General features: G+C 35.0%; 3 protein-coding genes across 3 annotated transcripts; 2 read left to right on the forward strand and 1 right to left on the reverse strand.

The window, feature by feature from the left end:
- Positions 1-2554: 2554 nt before the first annotated feature.
- LOC113097550 (hereditary hemochromatosis protein homolog) lies at positions 2555-4435 on the reverse strand. Its single transcript, XM_026262786.1, has 4 exons — positions 4149-4435; positions 3559-3828; positions 3170-3442; positions 2555-3091 (listed from the first exon to the last, which is right to left on the reverse strand). Exons 1-4 carry the CDS (start codon positions 4198-4200, stop codon positions 2877-2879), a joined length of 810 nt encoding a protein of 269 aa, XP_026118571.1. The 5' UTR covers positions 4201-4435; the 3' UTR covers positions 2555-2876.
- A 38-nt stretch (positions 4436-4473) lies between these two features.
- On the forward strand, positions 4474-8427 carry LOC113097551 (patr class II histocompatibility antigen, DO beta chain-like). The gene is made up of 4 exons (XM_026262787.1): positions 4474-4604; positions 5069-5344; positions 7250-7531; positions 7633-8427. The coding sequence occupies exons 1-4, from the start codon at positions 4541-4543 to the stop codon at positions 7752-7754; spliced, it is 744 nt and encodes a 247-aa protein (XP_026118572.1). The 5' UTR covers positions 4474-4540; the 3' UTR covers positions 7755-8427.
- Positions 8428-9046: 619 nt separating this feature from the next.
- LOC113097552 (fibulin-7-like) lies at positions 9047-24763 on the forward strand. Its single transcript, XM_026262788.1, has 8 exons — positions 9047-9314; positions 10394-10556; positions 13008-13184; positions 17226-17351; positions 18509-18646; positions 19524-19661; positions 21151-21289; positions 23269-24763. Exons 1-8 carry the CDS (start codon positions 9243-9245, stop codon positions 23642-23644), a joined length of 1329 nt encoding a protein of 442 aa, XP_026118573.1. The 5' UTR covers positions 9047-9242; the 3' UTR covers positions 23645-24763.
- The last annotated feature ends 1423 nt before the right edge of the window (positions 24764-26186 follow it).

Raw genomic sequence — 26186 nt, forward strand, 5'->3', positions numbered from 1 at the left:
CAAGATCGCGAGAGTTCACAGAAACCTTTCCAATGCAAGTTAAATATTAATAATAATTGAGATATTAAATATAATTTGGATGTAAAACTAAGTGCTACACATTTTATTTACTACATAGATTAGAATATTTATATGTATATTTACATTTGGAACTGCTTTTTATCACTTAATTAGAAGCACCACAAATTAATATTGTCATGTTATATGGACTACTGAACAGACATTTAGAAGTTGATTTTAAAATGCAAAGTATTTAAATAAAATAAAAATAATTTTTTTACAACATTATAAGTGTGTCCCATCAGGTTCGACACACACTTGTGGTCTTCATCCTCACTTGAACACTTGGGCCAAATACAGGAAATACATCATAGAAGTAGTCAAGTGCAAAGAGCGCAAGTGTGGGTATTTGGACAAGGCTTGAGAGTCTGGAGGTCTCTCAGTTTTTGCCAAACTAGGTCATGACACTATAGAAGGAAACCAAGATCTCTTGGATTTTTACACAGCTAAATAAATGGCCTTAACATACATTGACAAAGCATGGACAATGCAAAAGATGCCACTATGGTCCTCTGGTGGGTTTAAAAACACAAAATAGTTAATAAATAGTCAGCGTTTGCAAATGGGATGATGTAGTGACTTTGTAGGTGATTATTGGTTTGATAACTAACTTGGCATCTTCTGTGTTTGACATTAAGGGAAATGGAAGGAAACAAAATAATTACAATATTTTAACCATGCTGCATTTTTCGATTTTGAACATATGACCAATAAACGATGGGTAATGCACACACAGAGATACAAGGTGCAGGATCTGGATGCTGTCGAGGCCAAGCCAGCAATTTCTTTATTCAATAACACTGCCAATATTGTCAACTTAAGTGCAATGAATAGGATATAAATGCATCTGAATTGGGGTCAGAAATTATTCAAGAACCAGGACATAAAAACCCTCAAGAAATGCCCTAGATATTTAATACCTAACTTGAAAAATATTTTATCTAGGCCTATCTTGTTGTGTGTTGAGAAACGATTACATTATTTAGCATTATTTCTGACAATGACATTTGATATAAATGGACAACGCTCTGTGTGAAATTATAAAAATTTTGATGATGAATCGTGCACAAAAAGACCAGGAATGAATGTCTGCATGAATCAAGTGGGCAGATGAATCTTAAGCCAACCTACAGAGCCTCCAATCACTGGCTGATAATTAAAATTTCTCAACAATGCCTCAACAGTCCTGTCATATGAATCCCAGGCATGTTTTCCTTTCCCAGGTGGGCGGGGCGTTCAAATGGAACGTGAGTGGGCGGGGCATCTCAAGACTATTTACATATTTAACAGCCTTCAAACGACTTATCATCATTACTATAATAACGAATTACAGCCTCCTACAAATATCCTAAATCAGAACAAATGGGGAAAGCGATGGAAATTGACAAAAATGACCAGTGTCACTCTGAAACATATATTAAAATGAAAGTGCATGCAGGAAAATGTTTACTTGTGGGGAAGGCCTGTCCAAAAAAAAAAAAAAAAAAAAGACCAAAAACGAAGCCTTAACGTACTTGACGTTGGAAAAAACTAAAACAAGATTCACATTCACTCGATAGACGCACACAGTGAAGCATTTGCAGATAAGAACATGTTTACTCGACCTTTCTTCCCCTGTCAGCTCACAGTCTGTCATGTTTTTGTCAAGTACGGGGCTTGGGGGACTGGAGAAGAGGCTCACAAAAGCCATGATGATTGGGAAACGGAACTGGCCCTTCTCCGAAACCAGAGTGAGGAGCATCAGTCACTCGTTGGATGAAGGTTTTGATATAACGTTACTGACAGTCTGGAGGAAAAACTCACGGTTTACGCGTCTCAACAACACGTGAGACGCTTAACAGACATTATATCCGCTCTCATGTTTACCGCTGTCTCAACACAGCTTTGATACCCTCAGCTTTGTTTATGTCCCCGGCGGTTTCACAGATGCCCTGGTGCGAGACTGCAGACGCAGAATATTGTGTTTATGTTCGAAGGCTTTTTCGGGATCTTCCACAGACATGGCGCCCGCAAACACTTTCGTTAAAATGGCTGCGAGGATCTTGCAGAAGCTACTGGTCCCGCCCAGTTCGTGAGCGGAGCCAATCGTTGTCTTTAAAGCTACAACGACTCGCTCTGTTATTGGTCGAAGCGGTGGCGCCTAAGCGCGAAACCAATTTTCTGTTAAACTATTGGCTATTGAGAACGTCATCGTTTTTAAACTCACCGTACGTGCTAGGATGACGCACTATTTATATCCCGATGTTCATTACTTTATTAACGGTTCTGTTTTGGCATTTGATTTAATAAAAAAAATATATATATTTTTAAACATTGCTATGTACTTGGCCCTTGGAATTCAATAATCAAAAAATCATATAAATTCATACTTTTAAAGACTATAAATATTGAATAGGTCAGTGCAGTTCCTAAATACATAAAAAAATTAATAATACAAAAGCTTAAATATATATAACTCACATTCCCAGTGCAATACCAATATACATTGGTCATAAATAGCCTGTTTATTTTGTGTAAAGGAATGATTGCAAGTGAGGGTTATTTCATAAATAGTACAATACTGAAAATGTATTTATGGTGGACTATGCAAAATAAAAAAGTACAAACTCTTTAAGCTGTGAAGAACAAGCTTAGTATCCAAAAAACTAGTAGGCCTATGCAAAATAATTTAATTTTAATGGAGATGTGATTGCCTGTAAATAAATTAGTTTAAGTACACAAATATGAAAATAAACTTGTCTATGGCAATAATAACAACAGCAGTATTAATCATCATAATAATATGGTTTGGAGTCACACACACGCCTTACATTATCTTATGTTTCCTGAGAAATATTCATTAAATTCAATGGTAAAGATGCTTCTGATTCATCACTTGTGTCTTCTATCTTGTCCTCGGGTGGTTTTGTCGTTTCTTGCCTTAGGCTTATAAATAGTACAGTAATGCACACTGGTAAAGCAAATCCGAGAATAAAGGCCGCCAATGCCTTAAGTATGTCTGTGATTTTTGATAGAAGCCAAGATTTCTCCTCTGAAAAACAAAAGAGCAAGTCAAGTTTTCACATAATTATAATTATGCTCATATGAATTATTTATATGCTTGACTTACCATAGGCTATCCTCAGTATCCCATCAATGCTTAAGTGTTCGATCTCACAGGTAACACTCTGCGCACTTACGTTACTAAGGCTAAGATAGGAGATCATTTGGAAAGTGCCATCTTTGTGAGGGAGTACTCCAGTAGTTGATACACCAAAATAGACTGGCCTTCTATTTTGGATCCAACGTACTCGAATGATGTTTGGATAGAAGCCATGCACAGCACATTTAAGATATTCCTGACCCTTTTCTCCTCCAGAAGACACATATACTGCAGGTTTTGCTATATTTGATTAACAATTGTTTATTAAATTAGCAATCTGAAGCCAAATAAATGGCATGTTATATGTGCATCAAAAGCATCCAATTTACAGTGGTAGAATCTTACTGCTGATTTACCTGCCCTTGAGAGGGAGTTGTTGGACTTAAGGAAGACCGTTTTCACAGCAGAACACACCTTTACTAGTCGTGCCTCTTTTCTCTTAATGTATTCTTTGCTCTTTCTCTCTTCTGCTAAAAGCTGACCTGGTTCACTGGTAGCAACCACGGCTTCCTTCGCCAAATCCACGTGCATGATGTCTCTGCCATCATACCCATAGCGCCAGAAACGGCTTACTTGTCCTTCATTGTTAAATGCACATCCAATGAACTGCTGGTATGCATGTTCTTCTAAAATAAACCAAGTGTAATATCATTGTTACTGACTTTCAGTAGCTCAAGGTTAAAGTTAAATTATGCACAAAGCCCATTAAAATCTGTTTTAGCCTTTGTCTTAGTCTGGACTGAGGTGTTGAGTTTATTATTATTATTTTTTATAGATGATGGTAATATTCACATATTCTGTTTGCTTTACTGCAGTGTTGAAATATTTCTAGATTGCACACTCAGGCTTGCAAACAAACATAAAACCTCTTAAAAGTAATATAACATAACTGTTTGACAGCATTTTATATTAAATATATATATATTGGATAAAAAAAAATCAATACCTGCCCCAAGGATGGTGTTTAAAAAAGCCATGATGAGGAGAAAAACTTGCATTTTGTTTTGTCAACATTCACAACACTTAAAGCCAAATTTTGAAACTGAAAGTAGGTGTTTTATATCGCTGCTAACGGTACAGTAGCCTACAGTTATTTTGCGACTGCCGGTTTTATATTTGCAATCACTTTATATGACTAAAATTCTTAGGAAAACAAACTAATTCAGAGTTATAAAAGGAAACCACAGCATAACAAAAGTGAAAGTACAGAAAAAAATAAAAGAGAAAAAAAAACTAGTCAAGACATCATGTGACGAAGAACAGTTACAGTATAACTGTTTTAACAGGAAGACATTGGCTTTTAGTTACTTTCTGAAGACAACTGTGTGGATTGCACACATGGAAATCATCCAGACATTCGTGTTTATACTTCAGCTTTCTCCTCAGATCACCATGTGGACGGGTATTTTAAAATATTGTTTTGTTTTCTCATCCTTCTTTTTCAACAGGAAGTAATGCATCATTTAGACAACAGGAAGAAGATAGTCTTAGCATGTGTAAATTCATTGCATTTATTAATTTGAATGCGTATAATGTTTTGAATATAAAACTGATACTTCAATACTGTTATATACTGTATATTTCCATATTTTTCAGCTTAAAATGATCATAGGTTCTCTGAGACCTGAAGCAAAACATGAGAGTTAAATAAATGTTTTAATGTTTTTATGTAAACATACGTTATGTGAGTGAAATTAAATGGAACCCAATGACTTGTGGTATTGTTTGCAGGTTTAGTTTAAGAATATGAAGAAAATAAGATTTCTTCAGTGTAAATTAAACATTGAATGTTTAATTTTCTATGATTGTTCTCTCTCATTCTTAGTCTTGGCCTTGAGTATTAATGAATATGTTATGTTTTTTTAGACTACCAGACAGTGAATGTGCTGGCCTACACACGGATGATGGAGAATGGCTCCACAGACCAGGCAGTGGTTGTTTTGGTGAATGAAGCCACATTTGCGTACTTCGACCAGGCAAAAAACACATTTGTGTTACGTCCCAGTGCAAGCGCTGGGTTCTCAGTTTTAGAAGGCAGTGATCGCTCCTTCTGCATGTATGAGGTGTTAGCAGGATTTTATCGACAAACTGATTACCTAGAGAAACTCAAACAAGAAACAAATTCATCAAAATCACTTTTGGGTAATCTGTTATGATGTCATTCTAAACCAAAATTACCTCCTTTCTTTATCTAAATATGTACACTGGACAAAATTATGAATGCAGCACTGCACCATTTTTCATGAGCTGGACTCAAAGATCCAAGACTTTTTTTATGTAAACAAAAGGACTATTTCTATCAAGTATAGTTCACAAATCTGTCTAAATCTGTGTTCGTGAGCACTTCTCCTTTGCTGAGATAATCCATCCACCTCACAGGTGTGGCATATCAAGATGCTGATTATACAGCATGATTATTGCAAATGTGTGCTTTAGGCTGGCCACAATAAAAGACACTCTAAAATGTGCAGTTTTACTGTATTGGGGGGTCTGGTGGGGGGGGGGATAACCCATTTACTTCATGCAGTGCAGCACATCTCCTTCACATAGAGTTGATCAGGTTGTTGATTGTGGCCTGTGAAATGATGATCCACTCCTCTTCAATGGCTGTGTGAAGTTGCTGGGTCACCGTGTTTTTGCCAAGTAAGACATGTTCCTGGATCAACATCTTATGATGATCCTGGATCAACATTATTGTCCAAAATGTAGACTTAACCCAGTCCCTACCCCTAAACCTAACCCTACCCATAATTTATTCCTAAAATCAGTGAGAATTGATAACTGATTAAGAAGGGTGAAGAAGCACCGAACCCTGATTGTAAGCCTTAAAGAGATATTTCCTGAAAAGTTATATATCAATTCTAATTGGTTGATTCGAATGTTGCTCCAGGATCAACAAGGATGTACTGGGTGAAATCACGCTCACCGAAGTGAACACACTGTCGTATACACTGATCCAGAGCATCCCAAACATGCTCAGTGGGAGACATGTCTGGTGAGTATGCTGGCCATGCAAGAACTGTGATGTTTTCAGCTTCCAGGAATTGTGTACAGATCCTTGCAACATGAGGCCGTGCATTATCATGCTGTAACATGAGGTGATGGTCGTTGATGAATGGCACAACAATGGGCCTCAGGAACTCATCACAGTATCATAACCCCATACCATAACCCCACCACCACCATGGGCCACTCTATCCATCAGCAAGCCACTGGTTGACACCAGCAAACCGTTCACCCACACAACGTTATACACACTGTCTGCCGTCAGCCGTTTACACTGAAAACCGGGATTCATCCGTGAAGAGAATACCTCTCCAAAGTGCCAGATACCATCGAATGTGAGCATTTGCCAACTCAAGTCAGTAGAACTGCAGTCAGGTCAAGACCCCGATGAGGACGAAGAGCATGCAGATGAGCTTCCCTGAGAGTTTGTGTAGAAATTCTTTGGTTCTGAAAACCGATTGTTGCAGCATCTGTCCATGTGGCTGGTCTCAGACGATCTTGGAGGTGAAGATGCAGGATGTTGAGATCCTGGGCCGGTGTGGTTACATGCGGTCCGCAGTTCAGAGGCCAGTTGGATGTATAGTACTACCAAATTCTCTGAAACACCTTTGGAGACGACTTATGGAGAAATTAACATTCAGTTCATGGGGAACAGCTCTGGTGTACATTTCTGCAGTCAGCATGACAATTGCACGCTCCCTCAGAACTTGCGACATCTGTGGCATTGTGCTGTGTGATAAAACATTTTTTAGAGTGTCTTTTATTGTGGCCAGCCTAAGGCACACCTGTGCAATAATCATGCTGTCTAATCAGCATCTTGATATGCCACACCCGTGAGGTCGATGGATTATCTCAGCAAAGGAGAAGTGCTCACAAACACAGATTTAGACAGATTTGTAAATAATATTTGAGGACATATAAAAAAGCTAAAGTGTTGCGTTTATAATTTTGTTCAGGGTATATATGCATTTTGTAACTGAAGCAAACTACTTCTTTAACTACTGTTCTACTTTTCTTATTTGACTTCTTTTTTTCATGCAGTACGCCCTTCAGTCAATGTGTATACTGAGTTTCCTGAAGAACAAGGAAAAGTAAACGTCCTTTACTGCTATGCGACTGGGTTTTACCCTGGTGACATTGAAATAAACTTTTATCTAAAGGGCCAAAAGTCCACTGTGAAAGCAGAGACCTCTGACTTAATGTATGGGGAAGACTGGACCTTCAGAGTGTACAAGTATATGAATATGACCCCACAGTATGGAGACAAGTACACATGTGAAGTGAGACACAGTAGTATGGTTGAACCTAAAATGACAGAGTGGAGTAAGTTTGGTCACTTTTTTGGAAATTATGAAATATAAAATGTGTTCTAAAAGGAATACATTGATAGAATCAGTAATAAACCTGTCTGCTGTTTTCTCAAGGTCCTGAGTTTTCAGTATCCACATCACATCTCTACTGGGCTTATTCACTACCTCCCAGCATCCTGCTGGGCATCATGGTCTCTGTCCTGATTGTAAGAAGAAAAGGCCGCTCTCAGTTATAAAGGTGCTTTCAAAGACTAAACTGCAGCGTATATGTGCATCTGTGAATTTTGTGCTCCTGGGATCCTGGCATATAGACGCTTGACTTCTTTAGATTACATTATATTTTAATGAATTTCTCTACATGCCACAGTTTTAAGTCTGAATGTCCTATTCAGAGGTTTGATCAAAAACACTCACTCCTTGTTCTTTAATAATGAATTTGAAATAATTTTCTAAATGTTTGTTGTAAATAAACATCTCAGAAAATGTTATGGGGATTCAAATCAGAATATGAGTTTTTGTTTTGAAACAAGGCATAATTTTAATGCATGTCTTCTGGAGAGGACACCAGGACAAACAGCTGTTAATAAGTCAATAACAAGACAATAGGGGCAAAAAATCATAAATCAATATTCCTATGAAATGTGAGATACTCTTATGAAAATGTTGCAAAGTTATAACTCTCATAATAACACTTCTCATGGTTTACCCCAAGAACACATTAATATGCAAATTAGATGCAGTGTAGCTGTATGTAGATACATTGAATAAAATGTGAATATTTATTTATGGACATTTTACACACATTGCATAAAGTAAAAATAGTATTTCAAATCGTTCTGTTTCATGTTTCATAAAATATTTGAGAATAATCTTTGTACAAAGTTTTCTAGCCTGAAACCTAAAAACTGGAAAAACATTGTTTTTGCTTATATGCATTTTTATGTGTTTAAATATAATATAAAATATTAATAAAATGTATTATTTAAAAAAGTTTTTTTTCTCTCCATTTGTTTCTGTTGTGGCATAAAAAAATACAAAATAATTTTCAGGGGAATGTGGATAATAATACAGAACTCACAAATTAGGTATAATCCATCACCTTAAATTATTTAATCATCAATTATTGATCTTCATTGTGTAAATTTCCGTGTTGTCCTTTAGTCACTCTAAAATAAAATAATTTTTGATTTATAAAATTCTATATTTACTGTGCAAGACCCAAGCTGAACACATGGCAGCAGCAAAACCACAAAAACTTGAAATCGCCTTAGGTTCTCCTCCCAACTTCCATATCTTTCAAAACATTTATTTAGAAAATTTTGGAGACAAATGTCATCAATAGTAAGCCATATGTTTTATGTCTCATTCTTATTATACATACGATCTGTGCAGTATCACATAGAGACCTTTTGATGGACGAATGAACGCTGCCCTCCCAGAAGAATCTGCGCCTCGGTTCGATCGAATCATTTAAAAGAATCGTTTCAAATGAACAACTCGCGAATCAGACGTCACGACTCCACAGGCGCTCGCGCGTCTTCATGTGAGAACAGGAGCATCTTAACTAACTCCTGCAACAGTTTATCAAACATTTCCTCTCAGGCTTGTTTCCAACGACATTTAGACTGCACAGCTTGGAACCGTGAACACATTTAAGGATTAAAAACAACCGACACAAGAAGAACATTCAGCGCTTTTACAGAGTCCCGGCCAGAAATAGGAGGATGAAGTTATCATACACAGTTTATCTCCTGCTGAATTTTTTATCATTGTACGACTGTAATGATTCAGCGCAGGTGAGTATGCACGTATATTTATAATTATATTATTGATATTTACATAATAGCTCTATAATAGTTATAGGAATATATAATTATAATGTAAAGTTTCAATCATATTAATGTATTAAATGATTTTATATTATTATGGCATGTTTCAAAAATCTAAACCGCCTCAATAACAAACATATGACAAACTTGGCACATAGTAGATCAATTAATTTGAATAAATATTGAGTGACTTTTAGTTAATTTGGTGATATTTAGTGAATTCATGAAGTCGGTTCTTCATATTGTAGCTTTTTAACAATATATCTATTAATTCATCTTTGTCATCCTTACAAATTTCTTTTAAAGTTTTGCTTATTTTCTTCACAATAAATCCCACTTGCATAGCTAAAATGTCTAGTATCTAATTCAATGACATTGAGACATTTTAAGTGTGACCTGAGTGTCCAAAAGGTTTCAGAGCCAGAAATTTAAGTTATTAAATCTGTCAGATGCATTGTTGTATTTTTTTTCCAGATCAGTTCTGCCTTTATTTACCATGGCATGGCGCTTAGTGAAATTTAAAGCCAATACATTTCTTCTAATGAGACTGTATTAAACTGCCATGAATAACATACAGGAGACCAGTGTTGTAGAGACATCTGCCTAACAGCTTTCTGTAGAACTGCCTTCAAGCAGCTGAAGAGAAAAAGCGAGTATTAGACTCTTACATGTGGTTCCTGGAGAGCACCTAGAGGTTGCCCATTGAGCGAATGCACGGTCCAAATGCATCTGAGACAACATTGCTTCTGTTAAATTGTTGCTGGAGTAATATTTGTGTTTCTAAGGGAACTCAGTTGTGTTGGCCTGAGCTTTCATGCCATGCCACACAGGAGTCCCTGTGCCTTAATGCATGACATCACCCACAACATCTGTCCTTGATCATTCATATGCATTTTTCATTTTCATACAAAGCTAGCGTTTAGTGGGAAGTTCTTTGAATCTCCTCCATATATGAGCTTGTGTTCGGGCGAATCTGTAATATAGGGATAACTGCTTGCCATCAAATTGTAACCAGGTGCTGGGATGATTGTGCTTTTTTGCCTCAGGGTTGTATGGATAAGCATCGAGTGATGGGGATGCTGCGTCAAATGGAGAAGTTTCTTAAAGGACAGGAGATCCGATTCACCGAAGGGCTTCGGATTATTAAATCAAAACTCACAAACCTTCAAAACTCAGTGTCCAAGCCCCCACAAGCAGACCAGTCCTCGTGTAAGTGCCATAACACATGACATATTCATATATTTTATTATATCAATGGACTGTGTAACTGGTTCTTTCTTCTTTAATAAATGCACATGTTTATTTCTGACTTATTGATGATTCTAGGCCAGCACTGGTATCAAAAATAGCTTTCAGTAAACTCTAAAAAGTATACTGAAAACAATAGTGTTACTTTTAAACCATTTTCACTCAGAAATTACTAGTAATTACTACAAGAAACACATTAAATGAAACATGAAATGCTGAAGTAGATAGACTAAAATAATATTTTCTTATGTGTACTCAAATCATCTTGGTTTTATTTACAGCTTTAAAAAAATAATTAAATAAAATGTAACTTTAGCAACTTAAATGACTAAAACTGATATCAAAATACAATAAAGCTAAATAGAAATGTTACAGAAAATCCCCAAAACTAAAAAGTGACAAAATGTGACAAAATTACTAAAACTTAAACTGAAGTTAAAATGAAAATTGAAAATGTAAATACTATATAAAATGATTTTTTATTAAACGCTGAAATAGTCTATACATAATACAAAAAAATAAATAAATGAATAACATAATATAACCAACAAAATAAATTTATTAATAATGGAATTATTGAAATTGAAAAAATGGACAATTGGCCCTTTTGCATGAAAAATGACACTCAGATTTCCCTAATGTAAACACACCTTTAGTCAGGGTAGACAGTATATATAATTTACGTATACTGTATAAAATGAGACACTAAGGGTAAACAGGTTGCACCGCTGTGTACTTCAGTATTCATCATTCAACTGGAAAAACATTACAAATATATTCATGCATTTTCAGTGCACATAAAAAAAGTCTGCACCTCTTGTGCCAGCAAACAAAATAGATTATTTTAAAATACTGATTGTGCCATTGATTGAGTCAATGTTGCTGCATCGGGATGCACACAGAGCAATGTTTTTGCATATGAAAGATAGGAGAATATATTTCACCACAGAAAAAAATGATATACTTCAGCTTTACAGTAAATATAGTTTCTGGCTAAAGTCTTTTATTGGAATTAGGAAAATGAATAAAAAAAATTCAGTCACTTTCTCGTGTATTTTTGCTCTGCTGCAATGTGTTTATCGAATGAAAGAGTGTGTGTCACTTGGCGAAAAAAATATTCAGCCAATAAAAAAATTGTTTTTGGGAAGTAATTCTCACAAAGAGGATTTATTCATCCTAATAAACCAGCTTCAGAATTCCCACAAATCAATGATCTCTAGAAACCTATTTGTGTTATATAAGCATGAAATGACTTCCTTCCTTTAAAAAGAGTGGTCTGGCTGCTTCAGGTTTGGAAAGGAGTTGATGCACAGCACTCTACAGCTGATGTGAACGGGTCGGATGAGTAGCTGTATCATTTGGCTCAAGCTGATGCACAGTTCATGAACCCGGGGTTGGCGGCAGGAATGATCAGGAGTTACTTCTGCATTCGTAGCAGCCAGTGCTTGACAGGATAAAATGAAGTAGATTCTTTGACAAACTACAGATCATCTTCTACATCTACAGTAAAGCACTGGAGTGATAGGATTGTGCATTCTTCTCATTTCCCAATGTGAAAAACAAATGCCTCTAAAAACAATATATATATATTGCTTGCTGTGTCGGTTTTATCAACTTTTTATTATTATTATTATTAATCGATCATGCATTAGTTGTTTTCTTTCACATATTATATAATACAAAGGGATTTAAACTTTTAAATATGACTTTGAATGTTACATTTACAGAAAATGCACAATGCTATTACAGTGTTTAAAAAAAAATACAAATAACACAGCCATTTGTTTTTTTTTAGATATTTTGTAGATATTCAAGATTTTTGCAGAGCTGGTTTAGATTAAAGTTTAAAACCAAAAGTCTTATTTACCACCGTAATGTGACATATTATAGAATAAAACTGAATATTCAAGAAAAAAATACAGAGAGCAGGACTGAAAACAGTTTTTAAAATTTAATAAAAAAAAATAAAGTAATTATTTTTATTTTTCATTATGTTTTCATTTGAATTTTTAGTAACTTTACGTTTACTTTTAAGTTACGTAATTTAAGAAACAAGTTATAGCATTTTGAAATACTATTTTTTTTTTTTTTTGTGCATTAATTGTGCACAATTTGGCAAAGAATGTGAATTAATAAAGCATATAGATTCAACCTCAATTTCATGTTTACTTCAATACAACATACAAGCACCAGGTCTTGTTTTTCTGTATTCTTTGCCTATTCTCTCTGTATTAAGGCATATTCTCTCGGAAATAAGGCATTTCCCATCTTTTTCCATATTCAGTAACACACGCCTGCCTTCGGGCAAAATATCCCAGCATTTCAGCACGTGTGACTCCTGGCCCTCATTTAACCCTGTTCGACTTGACATTCCTCTCTCTTCATGTGTTTCTCCTCTCATGTCATCTTCAGCTCAATCCTCATGTCCACCTCTGTTGGCTCCGGCCCATGGGAGGAAGTTTGGCTCAAAGTACCTGGTGGGTCATGAGGTCCATTTCACCTGTTCTCAGGGTTATCGCATGATAGGACCGGGAACACGCGTGTGCCATGAGAACGGTACCTGGAGCGGAGTCAGTGTCGTCTGCAAAGGTGAGTCGAAAAGCTTCAAATTACTGTGTAGCATACACTGTTAATCATGGAACATCAATACATAATGTAAATAATTCATCTGAAAACCGTTGATTCGAACTGGATGGAAACCAACAACTGTCTTTATGAGTGAATCATTGAATCATTCAAACACTTATTGTTTCAGGAATGAAACATTTGACTGTCATCATGCTAATTCCTTCAGAAACTAATCAAGTGTCTGATTCATTCCGGAAAGAGTCACTGAATCATTCATGCAATCGATTCATTCAAAAACACACCTTCATCCATCAAGTAAACAAGTGTGTGCTTTTATGAGTGAATCATCGATTCAACAGATTCACTTACAAACAAAACAAGTGAGTGAATCATTGAAAGGTGTTTCTAGAACACCAAGACTACCGTTTTATTGTGGTATTGTGACCTGGGAAATCTGTAATCCTCTTCAGGGTGACAGTACTGAGATGTTTCTTATAAATATATATTCTCATAAATTATATAAAAAAAAATTCTAATAATGAAGTTAGTATTTGTAGAAGCTTATTTCTACAATGGTATAATACAAATAAAATAGGTAATTGTGATTTTCTCAGAATTGGAGTTACATAGAAACAATTTAGATTTTCTTCTTGCAATTCTGAGTTTATGTCTCTAAGTTTATATCTTAAAACGAATTCTTAAATAAGACTCAAAATTTAGAGAAAAAAATCCCAAGGCTGAAACCAATGTTATGCATGAGTATGAGAACCCATTTATACATATAGTAAAATAAATAAGTACATATATGCATACATAAAGGTTGTGACTATTTCTTGTGTAAGAAACTATATTTCTCATTAATTCATATCCCAAGATTCATATTTTTGTTCTTTTTCATCTAATCTGTTTTATTTTCCACTCTGAAGCAGTAACAGACATCCGTAAAATCAAAACACACTTCCATCCGAGGTATTTCATAACTTTGATACATTATTCTAAAACAAGAAAATTTTAATAAAGAATAAATAGAAGCGTCCAGACTTTGGACTGGTAGTGTACCTCGGTCTGTGTTTTGTATGAAGTCTCAGAGGTCAGAGGTTAAGCTCATGCACACATCTCATTAAGCGTGCCCATGGTCTGATAGCACGCAACTATGCTAAGCATGCTATTGATGACTTCCTTTAATAACGCTGCTGGCAGCATTCGGGACATTCCTTGTGGTACAGCGGGACGGGGTGTGTTTGAAAGGGCCGTGTGTTTGAGGGGAGCGTTTAGGTTAAAGGCAGCACAGACCGTGTAATGTCTATATTTCCGCAGGCGGGTGTAAGGGAGTCTATTTTAAGAGTTTTGAGGTCCGAAAGCACCTTTCAGACTTGCTGAGAAAAACATAACTATGTTCATAGGCAGTTTTGATATATTTTGGGAACTAAAGTGAACCTTTTACATCTGTAAATTCTTGCACTTAAGCTTTCTGGGAAAGAAAATAAACAGGACACTTCTGGCGAAGAAACATTCCTTTGGTCGGAAAAAAGTTTTGATTCCAAAGATTTTACTCTTAATACAGAAAATGTAGAACACATTCCAGGTGCAATATATTATATATATATATATAGCATTTGGACTTTTTCATAACAATTAAGCATTAGCACATCATCCCATCACAATCACAATCCCAATCACGCGAATAGGCTTTTGCGTTGAGAGCATGTGGCAGCTGTGACATTACTGTGAGGGAAAAGCCATCATCCAAAACAAACCATGGCTAACAGTCAGATTCAGCCGTTTATTTATGATCCAGAATCAGATCCAGAGGCTGAAACTGAACGAAAGCAGCAGCAGCAACGACTCGCTACGAGCGGGGCTCGAACCCGGGTCTCCGGGAGGGGAGGCGGACGCACTAACAAGGAGGCAGAGATATTTGAAGCAGTTTTACTCACCGCCTGCGGTTCCAACACAAGATCGTGACCCTTTTTCGTTGGGATTGCATCATCCTCAAGAAATAAACGATGTGCAAATCCGTCGTCAAACTGGGCCTTGTTTGTAAAACAAGCATCTTCGAAATGCAGGGAACAAACACAAACACTTGCACAACCCCGTTGATGCTCTGTAAAAATAAACTCCATCCACTGGTCCCTTAATGCTGTTTTTTTTGGTAATCTGTGCAGGGTTGTCTTGCCCTGGAAACCAAAAACACACTTCTTTTGTGACATTTCTCGACGCTCTTGCTCTGATCAGTGAAGTCTGTTGTGCTCTCAGTGCTCTGCTATACGGGAGCGCGCGCTCTTCCGGCAGAAGTGCTCTCAGGACCCATATAAGGAAATTCTGCTCCATCTAACGTCACACAGAGCCATACTCGAAAAAAACTTTCCGAAACTTGTGACAAACCGGAAGGAGTATTTTGGGAACAGAAATACTCCTTCAAACGTACAACTTAATTTTTTAAACTTTGTCCATGTTTAGCATGGGAATCCAACTCTTTAACAGTGTAAAAAACTCAGTTTGCATGAAATAGCATTTCACCCCCCCCCCTTATGCATATTTTTGAAAACATTTATGAATCATCTAAACCAGATACTCAACCTCAGCATTACACCCTATACTTACATCACTACTGTTTTAATACAGAAATAACCAAATCAAAAGAAAGTGGTTTAAGGGACAGCTGCATCAGCTCTTCAGAGATCTCATGTGTAGCTATCAGTGCTCTATCTGCTCATCTCTGTCTTCTTCTGTCCACGAGCCTCTCAAGCATGCTCTCTCTGTCCATTACAGATGTTTACATCAGCATCAGTAAATTCCCATCTAGAGCAGATGTAAGTTCGCCCCACGCAGCTGCTGCAGACAGATGTTGCGTTGCACACTAGCTGTTGTAAACCTAACCGTCCTCACAAGCATTCACAATCAGATACTGTGAATACGACAGTGATGAATAATGAGAGAACACAGTTTAGATTAAATGGTTTTTAGAAGCCGCTCAACATTCCATTTCTCAGCTTCAACACTCCATTGTTAACATTCCAGGAGATCTGTTTCATTTCACTGTGCCGCTCTGTACAGGAAACAGGGAAGATTGGGGCTTGTTTAATTCCTTCAACAATTCAGGTGTTTTCCGTGGACACATAATCCTCAGCTCTGTACAGACCCAAAGATAAGAATCTGGGGAATTTCAACTATTTCTTTTATTAACCCTTAATTAGCATTGCAAATCTATGATCGGTATTCCAGTTAATACAGTAAGTGGCTGGAAAAGTTTTTTTTTTTTTTTGCTTTGTGTTATTATTCTCAAGACAGGATGGATAGATGGAGGGATGACTAAATAAATAAATAAATAAGGTAATGTTGATTTTAATCATTGATTGTATATATAGTTGTATATACACAAATATATATTTTATTAATTTTTTTACTGTTCCATATTTGTTTTTATTTTCATAAAAATTGCTATAGAAGGAACTATCAAAAACAGTTAAATCTGCAAAAAATAAAAGGCTGATTTAGTGGCTTTACAAAATACACACAAATGCAAGGTGAATCTAATGAAACCAAACATTTTTGGGTCATATTTCAGCATTAAAAATATAAAGAAAAGTAAAAAAAACGTTAAGATATTTTGCACTGTGACATTATTTTCATGAGAGCATTTATTTATTTATTGACTAATAATTATTGTATTGCCTTTAGGTTGCATTAAATCATTGGTTAAAATTATTGTATTACATTGTTTTCATTTTAATTTCATAAAATATTTCTATAATATTTTGCAAAAAAAAAGAAAAAAGAAGTAAAAGGCCTGGGTTCGCTTTGGCAATGTAAATCGTTTGTCTAATTGTCCTAAAAATAAGATAGATATATTTTAATTTCTAATTTTAAGATTAATAGCATTAAGTCAAGCCACCATTATGTATACACTGTATATAGTGCTTTATACAATACAGATTTACAACATTTGTTTGGGTTGATTTGCGATCAAACCTGTTTATTGTGAACTGTAGCATCGCTGATCCCAGCTAACCAGAGACAGACACACGAGGTCACAACATAAGGCTGTTGTCTTTCACACAGATGTGAGCGTGTGCGCCAGTGACCCGTGTCAGAACGGCGGCACCTGTGTGGAGGCTCTGAACCAGTTCAAGTGCACCTGTCCAAACAACTGGAGCGGGAGTCAGTGTCAATACCAGACGCAGACAGGTCTGTGTTTCAGTAATCTATTCTATACGTGTCAGAGGCAGACAGGAGGATGGGACAGAAGGGAATCTGGGAATCCAATCAACTAGGGGTGGATGATATGGCCAAAATATCATATAATGATTTTTTCAGGAAGGATCGGTGACCCACGATCTTATTGTGATTCTATTTCATGTTAGTTTTTAAAGGGATAGTTCACTCAAAAATGAAAAATCATTTACTCACTTTCAAGCTGTTCCAAAAAAAAATATCTTTCTTCTGCTGAACACAAGTATTTTTCTGAATAGTGTTGATAACAAAACAGTTGACAGTAGCCCGTTTCTGCCACTGAATAAAAAATAAAACAAGGTAGTTGTGACTTTTTTTTCTCACAATTATGAGTTTTAGTCAGAATTTCGAGATATAAACTTGCAATTCCGTTAAAAATAATTCAGAGACTGTGAACTCGCAATTCTGATTTTATATCTCGCAATTGTGAGTAATGAAGTCAGAATTGCGAGATAAAAAGTTGCAGTTAACTTGTTTCATTTTTTTTTAGTGGTGGAAATAGGCTTCCATAAGCCACTGGCTTCCATAGTATGAAAAAAAGGTTACCCACCGGTGTTGAGGAAAGTTACTTTTAAAAGTAATGCATTACAATATTAATACTAATTGCATGCAAATACAACAGGCAGAAGAAAATGCATATTCACGTGTGTACAGTAGAGGGCGCACCTCACACAAACCTCTCAGCTGTGCTACCATTCTGATTGCATGAAGAATAGGATGCAGGAAAAAAAGTTCAACACTTTTTAACAATAATAAAAAAAAAAAGAAACATAAAAATCATTTTTGCTTATAAGGATGGTTGAATTAGTTCATCAAAGTACAGCAGCGAAGACAATGATTATTAAAATGGGATTCAAAACATAAATTATATTTGTGATATAATCGCCCACCCCTAATATCAACTACACATTCATGCATAAAAATTAAAAATCCACTAACATCATGGTGGGGACGTCTTCAGAAAATGCAGAAAATAACACACTTCACCTTTAACCTGTGTTCCGGTCTTTAAATGAAAGCATGCATGTGAATGTTTGTTATTCATATGCGCCGTCTGTGTGTTTGTGGGAGGTTAAGCCTCCTCTTTTCCATTTCCTCTCTGTCTCTCTCAGTGCCTCCGGAGTGGAGCGTCATGAATGACCCAGCCTTCAGCCGAAAGCCCCGCTGTGCCAAAGTGGAGCGAGCTCAACACTGCAGCTGTGACGCAGGCTTCCACATGAGCGGCACCTCAGACAACAGCATCTGTCAGGGTGGGTCCATGCAGGGATTTTGGTAGAGATCTCCGGATGCATTAAAGCAATAAACTACTTACAATGATTATACCAGCAAATGCTACATGTATTATTAACAATGATAGAAGATGACACTTAATAAGGGCCACTTTAACATGTCAGATCAGGTAAAAAAAAAAAAAAAAAAATTCTGACCTAAAATATTTAGGCGTACTATAAAAAGTTTTATATTTTAATAATTTAACAATACATTCACAAGTTCACAGTACTTGATTTATGGTCACATGACATTCATGTAAAAAAATAAAAAATAAATTATATATAAATATATATATATATATATATATATATATATATATATATATATATATATATATATATATATATATATATATATATATATATAAAAATTTATAATATATATATTAGTGTTACATTTTTACGATTCAATTAATTATTCGCTTTTTCATCAAAAGTTTGGCTTTTACAGTAGAACAGGGCTAAAGGCTTGAAATAAAGGCACAATTTATTGACGTGATAATAAATAAGAAGCTGACTTTTCACTTTGTTGACATGACATAGTTAGATTCTGATGGTGTTAACATCACCATATCTATAATCGAACAAGCATATTTAAAAATATGAGATGAAACATATCATATACTGAAATATCCCATTTATTGTTACAACTATAAAGCTATATTAAGTTATAATAGAATCTCTTTCACAGCTTTAAGAATCTTTTTTTTTTTTTTAAATGTGTTAAATATATGCTATAGGACTAGTTCAAATAATATTTTCCCTAAGGTGTATTTTATTTTAGTTTCTGTGACTGTCTCTTGTCAGATCCACACATGTAATCATATGTTGAGTTGTTATGTCTGCATGTTCCCAGATGTGAATGAATGTGAGGTGTATAAGACTGAGCGTGGAGGGCCTCTGTGCGGTCACGCCTGTGTAAACGTCCCGGGATCCTACCATTGTTCCTGTCCCACCGGATACAAGCTGCTCGCTGATGGAAGAAGCTGTGAGGGTGAGTGAGAAACGCTCTTAATACGTGTGTTTTACAGCCTGATGTCACAGGAGAGTAAGAAATAAATAGTTCAACTAATAATAAACATCCTGACGTTATTAACTCATCCTCATGTCGGTCCAAACCCGTATGATGTCTTTGCTGAAAGAGCCTCTGATTTTAGTGGTTTTACACTTTGCAAAGCTCTGCAGGGGTAAATGAAGTGGGTAGATGAAGACAAATAGTGAGAAGCGGTTTATTTCGGGATTTGGCTGGTGAGGCTTAAGTACATTTGGAGAACAAATGAGAGAGATGTTTTGGCTGATCATGAAAAAATTTGGATAAAATAAAATATACAATATTTTCAGTAGTAGCATTAATAATAATAATAATAATAATAATAATAAAAATAATAATAATAATAATAATAAACCTAAACTAAAATAAAAAACAATATATTTGACCTAGCTCTTTTTTTTTTTTGACAACTAGTCAATTTTTGTGACCCATCACTAATATTTATGTAGTGTAAGTCTGACATTTAAATAAGGTTGTCTTGTTGTATTATTTGTATGTATTGTCAAGTTTAAGGCTGTTCCTTTTTTCTTTTTTTTCTGCCATATTAAGCAAAAAAAAAAAAAAAAATGAAATAAAATAAAATAAAATACAACAAAATATTAAATATTATATTTTATTCTGCCATGTAGTAGAAATTTGGCTTAAATACAGGAGTTTCATGCATTTAAAGTGTGGATAATTTTCTAGTTGAAATTATGATTATCTTAGAATAATAAATAATAAATCAAATAACATTTTAAAATGCTTTTAAATATTTAATTTATCATCTAGATAAATAAAGGAACCATCTAGAAGAAGAAAAAAACAGAAAGTAATTTCTTACCACTGATGAATGAAATGCTTGCTCTTTTAGAAAATCTAAATAAAATAAAATATATTTAATTCTCAAATAAAAAGCGTTTCATTGGGCAGGTGGAAAACATGTGACTTGATTATAAATCTTTGTCTATATACAATAAATAGACAGGGTAACAAAGATAGCAATATATTAAATTTGGTAAGAAGACAAAACACAATTAAAAATATTTAATGCATTTAAAATGTATGCATATAACTTGCATGAAATTGTATGTAATGCCATGGAGTGTCAGATGTGCAATGATGTGGCTCAATACAGAAAATGTAAACAGGAAATACAGATTTTAAATAATAATTATAGAAATATATTGTAAAGACACTTCAGTTTTAGATATTGCACAAGTGATTGAAAAGTATCAAATGTACAATGCATTTTAACACACGTGATGCTGTTATACAAAGATGATCCCACTCAGAAATCCAGCCAGGAACACATCTACCATAATTAGAGAGAGAACTACGCAAATCAGATTTAAAGTCTAAATGAAAATTCCCTCATGTAGCCAGCATTTCCAGCTCTATGCATCTTCTCTCACTCTATTATTTCTCTCCTCTCTGAATCGAATGTCTCCAGATGTGGATGAATGTCTTACCCAACAGCACAACTGCAGTCATGGCACCACCTGTATCAACAGCGGAGGAGGTTTCCAGTGTGTTAACCCAGAGTGTCCACCCTCGAACGGCAACATCAGCTACGTGAAAACATCACCTTTGTGAGTTAGCATACAGCATGCACACCTAGTGAGCTGCCTGATTACCTACTGCATGCAACTCAAATAAGACCTGCTTTACAAACAAGTTAAAACAACAGGAGACTTGACAACTTTTTTTCTACGTGCAATTTGATTTAATGAGAGTCTCGGGACCGATAACTGTCTCTATCCAATCACGTGGATGGATAAAAATAAAATTAAAACAGAAAAGTACAACTCTGATTTTAAAATATGCTTAATATTACTGTAACTTGAGTATTTGTAATGTATTACTTACTCACACCTCTGTGATTATGAACTGAAAAGACATAATTATGACATGCTGTCATAATTATAAAATAATTATTAGGTAAATTATGAGATAAGACAAATTATGACATGTCAAAATTGGCATACTAAATCATGAAAATTAGATGAAAATTAACATTAATTCAGAATTATGAGAAAAAAGATGGAATTATGACATATAATAATTAAGATTTAGTGTGTCATTATGATAAAAAAGTTACATTACAAAAGTAAATGAAACATACTAAGTCATAATTGAGATGAAATAGAAAAGTCAAAATTATGGGATCGTCATACGGTTAAATTTATTTACTTTCATAATTTTGACTTTTCAATTTCATATCAAATATGAGTATATGACTTAGTATGTTTAATTTGGACATTTATCTCATAATGACATACTAAGTCATGATTATGAGATAAAAGTCAGAATCATAATACATTTAGTCAAATTGTTAAAATTATGTAATCTCATCGTTTTGACTTCAGTTTCCTCTCAATTATGACTTAGTATGTTTAACTTGGACTTTTATATCATAATGACATAGTAAGTCAGGATTATGAGATTAAAGTCTGAATAATTATATACTAAAGTTATATAGTTAAAACGATGTAATCTCATAATTTTGACTTTTCAATTTCATCTCAACTATGACTTAGTACCTTAAATTTTGACTTTTTATCTCAGTGACATAAGTCTTAATTTATGAGATAAAAGGCAAAATTATGACATACTAAATCAAAATTATGAGACAGTCATCTTAAGTTTCATATCATTTACATCGCATCATTATGACCTAGTATGTCCATTTACATTTTTTACTTCATAACTATGAAATAAATGTCAGAATTATGATTTTCCAAAGCATTTTTTTTTTCTTTTATGATGGAAATGAGGTTACAAATTAAAAAGTGGATATGCATTGTGACAGATTCGTTTGCATGCATCCTATAAATCACAAGTATTTAATTATGTAATATGTTTTATCGTAGCTTTTAAAAATGTGAACTGTGATTATCAATTAAAGGGATACTCCACCCCAAAATGAAAATGTTGTCATTAATCACTTACTCCCATGTCATTCCAAACCCATAAAAGCTTTGTTCGTCTTGGGAACACAATTTAAGATATTTTGGATGAAAACCGGGAGGCTTGTGAATGTCCCATAGACTGCCAAGTAAGTTACACTGTCAAGGTCCAGAAAAGTATGAAAGACATCGTCAGAATACTCCATCTGCCATCAGTTGTTCAACCGTAACGTTATGACAAGAATACTTTTTGAACGTGAAGAAAACTAAAATAATGACTTTATTCAACAGTTCATCTCCTCTGTGTCTCTCCACATCACCGCCACAAGGGTATGCTGTTTTCTTTCAAATCAAAGCGTAAATACACGCAGAAAACGCATCCTTGTGTCGCAACTGACACAGAAGAGCGCACGCTCTCTGCATTCAGCGAAAATGACGCTATGGTGATACAGAGAGACACAGAGAAGACAAATTGTTGAAAGTTTGGAACGACATGAGGGTGAGTTATCAATGACATAATTTTGATTATTGGGTGAACTAACCCTTTAAATTGTGTTTCATTTTGGTATGGAGTATCCCTTTAAATAAAGTTCTTGGGATTGTGTGGACTTGATTACTTAACTAGGTTTTGGAATTGATCTGTAGTGTTTAATGATCCACAGACAGTGTGAAAGGAATCCCTGTCCCATGGAGAGCCGCTCATGTCCGTTTGCCGCTAAGACCATTTCTTACCACTACCTGTCTCTGCCGTCCAACCTGCGCACCCCGGCCACGCTGTTCCGCATGGCCACTGCGACGGCTCCGGGTCGGCCGGGTCCAGACAGCCTTCGCTTTGGCATCGCAGGCGGAGGTGACGCCCGCAGCATGTTCGTGATGCAGCGCTCAGACCGTCAGACCGGAGAGCTGATCCTGGTCCAGCCGCTGCGAGGCCCGCAGGAGCTCAGCGTGGAGGTGGAGATGTCCGAATACGCCGACCGCACTTTCCAAGCCAAATATCTGGCACGGGTCAACCTTCTGATTTCACCCTACGAGTTCTGAAGAGGCTGGCCGCTGTCTAGATTGAGTGCTGATGATGAGACTTTTGTTACTAAAGCTGAATGATGGAGTTGTTCTCAGATGCGACTCGATATTGATGCTGGAATAGCACAAAACTGAAAGATATAGAAAGTACAGTGAAAGTCATGCTTAGATGGAAGTGAAATTATGACCTTTAAGGTATTTTTTTTTTTATATAATGAAAAATCAAATGCTTTTGCTTTACCTTTTCATACATATCATGGTTAAAGGTTAAGTGTGTATTTTTTCTTGTAACAGTTAAATATACTTTTGTGCTGGATATCTGTTTTTAAAATCAAATGCAAGACGTTTAAAGATATTTTAAGACCTGCACAAATAAAATGTCCAAACACAACAAACCACAAATTATTTTACTAATTGAAGCACTCTCGTATTTAATTCATTTATATCAATTTTTCCATCCTAGAATTTAAGACCTTTTAAAATGATAATTATGACTTTTGTTATACCATTTTTTAACCTTATATTTGATAAATAAATAAAAAAGATCACAATATTACACACTTGACCTTCCATAAACCATTTCACAAATATCATTTCTAATTTCTCTAACACATCTCAGATTGATAAAGGTTGATGCAAGTGGGAAAAAGTCAATAAAGCGTAAAGCCTAATGTGAGTGAAAGAAAAAACAAGTGATATAAAGTGATTAAATACAAAGCGAGCTTTATAATTGGTTTGTTCAATCAGTAAGGAAACGAAGATGGGATTGTGTTTAAGAGCCAAAGAAAGAAAGACACAAACATCTGCTAAACCTGATGAACAGAACAATAAGTCATTCCTTCTTTTTAACTCCTTCTGCTTCAGTACATGGTTAATTTAAATTTGTATTTATGCACTACTGTCTTTTTAAATAACTTACTTTAGGCTTGTTTAATGTTTTCTAATAAGAACAACGAAGTCTGAACGTTGCGTTTTTTAGTAACTATGCATTTGAATATAATATATTTCTACAGTATTTGCATCTGTCGCTCATGTTATATCAAGTTTGGGGATCAAATACTGAAATCAATGGCTGTTTCCCACATTATTGCTGTCTTGTACACACTTGAACGTTTCTTAATTAAAGTGAGAAATTAATTTTTCTGTGTTTTGATGTCTTTCTAGTTTCTTTGATCTCACACAGAACAATCTGCAAATGAACAACAAATGAATCAAAATGAAAACAAAGTCAGCATTATTCATCTCTTTGATCTTCGTTGTTGTTTTCTTTGTTGACATTTTAAATGTTAATTTGAATTCGTTCTTAAAGGGACAGTTCAGTTATAATATAAACCTATTTAAATTTAAACCTAATTTTTGTTCCATCCAAAGTGAGAGTGAGTAAACCTTGATGAAATTTTCAGTTTTGGGTGAACTGTCCCTTTAAGAGAAAAGGACAATAATGTCAAGCACATGTGGTTCTCCAGTCCGTTTTCTCTCAAAGGATCAAAAGAACCACAGGCTTCCAGAAGCACATGTTCAGGAAGGAAAGTCGTGTGCCTGTTTAAAATGACAATGCATTTCAATTGTACAATTTTTGGATAATAACTGTGAAGCATCTCTGCTCACTGGTCCAGCCTGAAGCTTTCAAAAAGTTTTCACAAAAGTGCAGAAAGATTTGCCATAATTTAACTTTCACTACAAGACATTTTGAGCAAACAAGTCGTAAGCAAAGAAAGTAACCTCATGTGGCTCCACTGATGGCTTTCAGAAGTGTTCACACTGCTCTTTTCCATAAACTGAAAGTATTTATTAACTATATATTTCAAGCAATCCATATATATTTATATAGCCTACAGTATGCATTATTTTCCAAGTCTTCTGACTAAAGTCTTATGATATAGCTGCTCTGACCAGAATATTATTCTGTTATAGTTTGAGATGCTTGTTAACCCAACTGGTCTTGAGGTGTTTCTTTCAGAGTTTGAGTTATTTATTATTTTGCTCTGGACTGCAAAATAAGAGAGTAAAAAATATGGCCAAAATGTGACGCATCAGTAAAAGCACATGTGTTTGCATTCGGAAAAGTAAATTGTTATCTTGATTATGTTTGGTTCTGGTCACGGTACGGTTGTGTTTGTCACGTTAGGTTACTTGGTTTAAGACTCAAAGTTCACGGATTAGTTGAAAGACTTGTGGATGTTTTGTGAGCAGTGTTGTTTCAGAAACTTTTATAGGTTTTATTGATATTTTGAATATTTAATTGTTATTTATTTATTTCAGTGAAAGTTTTTTCTGTGAGTTTTTGTCATTTTTAAAATTAATTTTAGTTTTATGACACACACACACACATTACATTTATATATTTTTTATTATTAATTATTTTATTAAACTTTACTTTAGTCCCAAGTACCAAGAGAGATTTATGAGTAACATTGTTATAACACTCTTTTTTTTATGGTTATTTTAGTACATCAAGTTATGTGAAAATAACAACAAAACTGATGATGAATTTGCTTATTTAACACACATTAAATTGTTCCAAACTGAGAGTAAATTTTACATGTTACAAATCTAGTTT

Source organism: Carassius auratus, unplaced genomic scaffold, assembly GCF_003368295.1.
Source record: "Carassius auratus strain Wakin unplaced genomic scaffold, ASM336829v1 scaf_tig00216326, whole genome shotgun sequence".
Classification (NCBI taxonomy): Eukaryota; Metazoa; Chordata; class Actinopteri; order Cypriniformes; family Cyprinidae; genus Carassius; species Carassius auratus.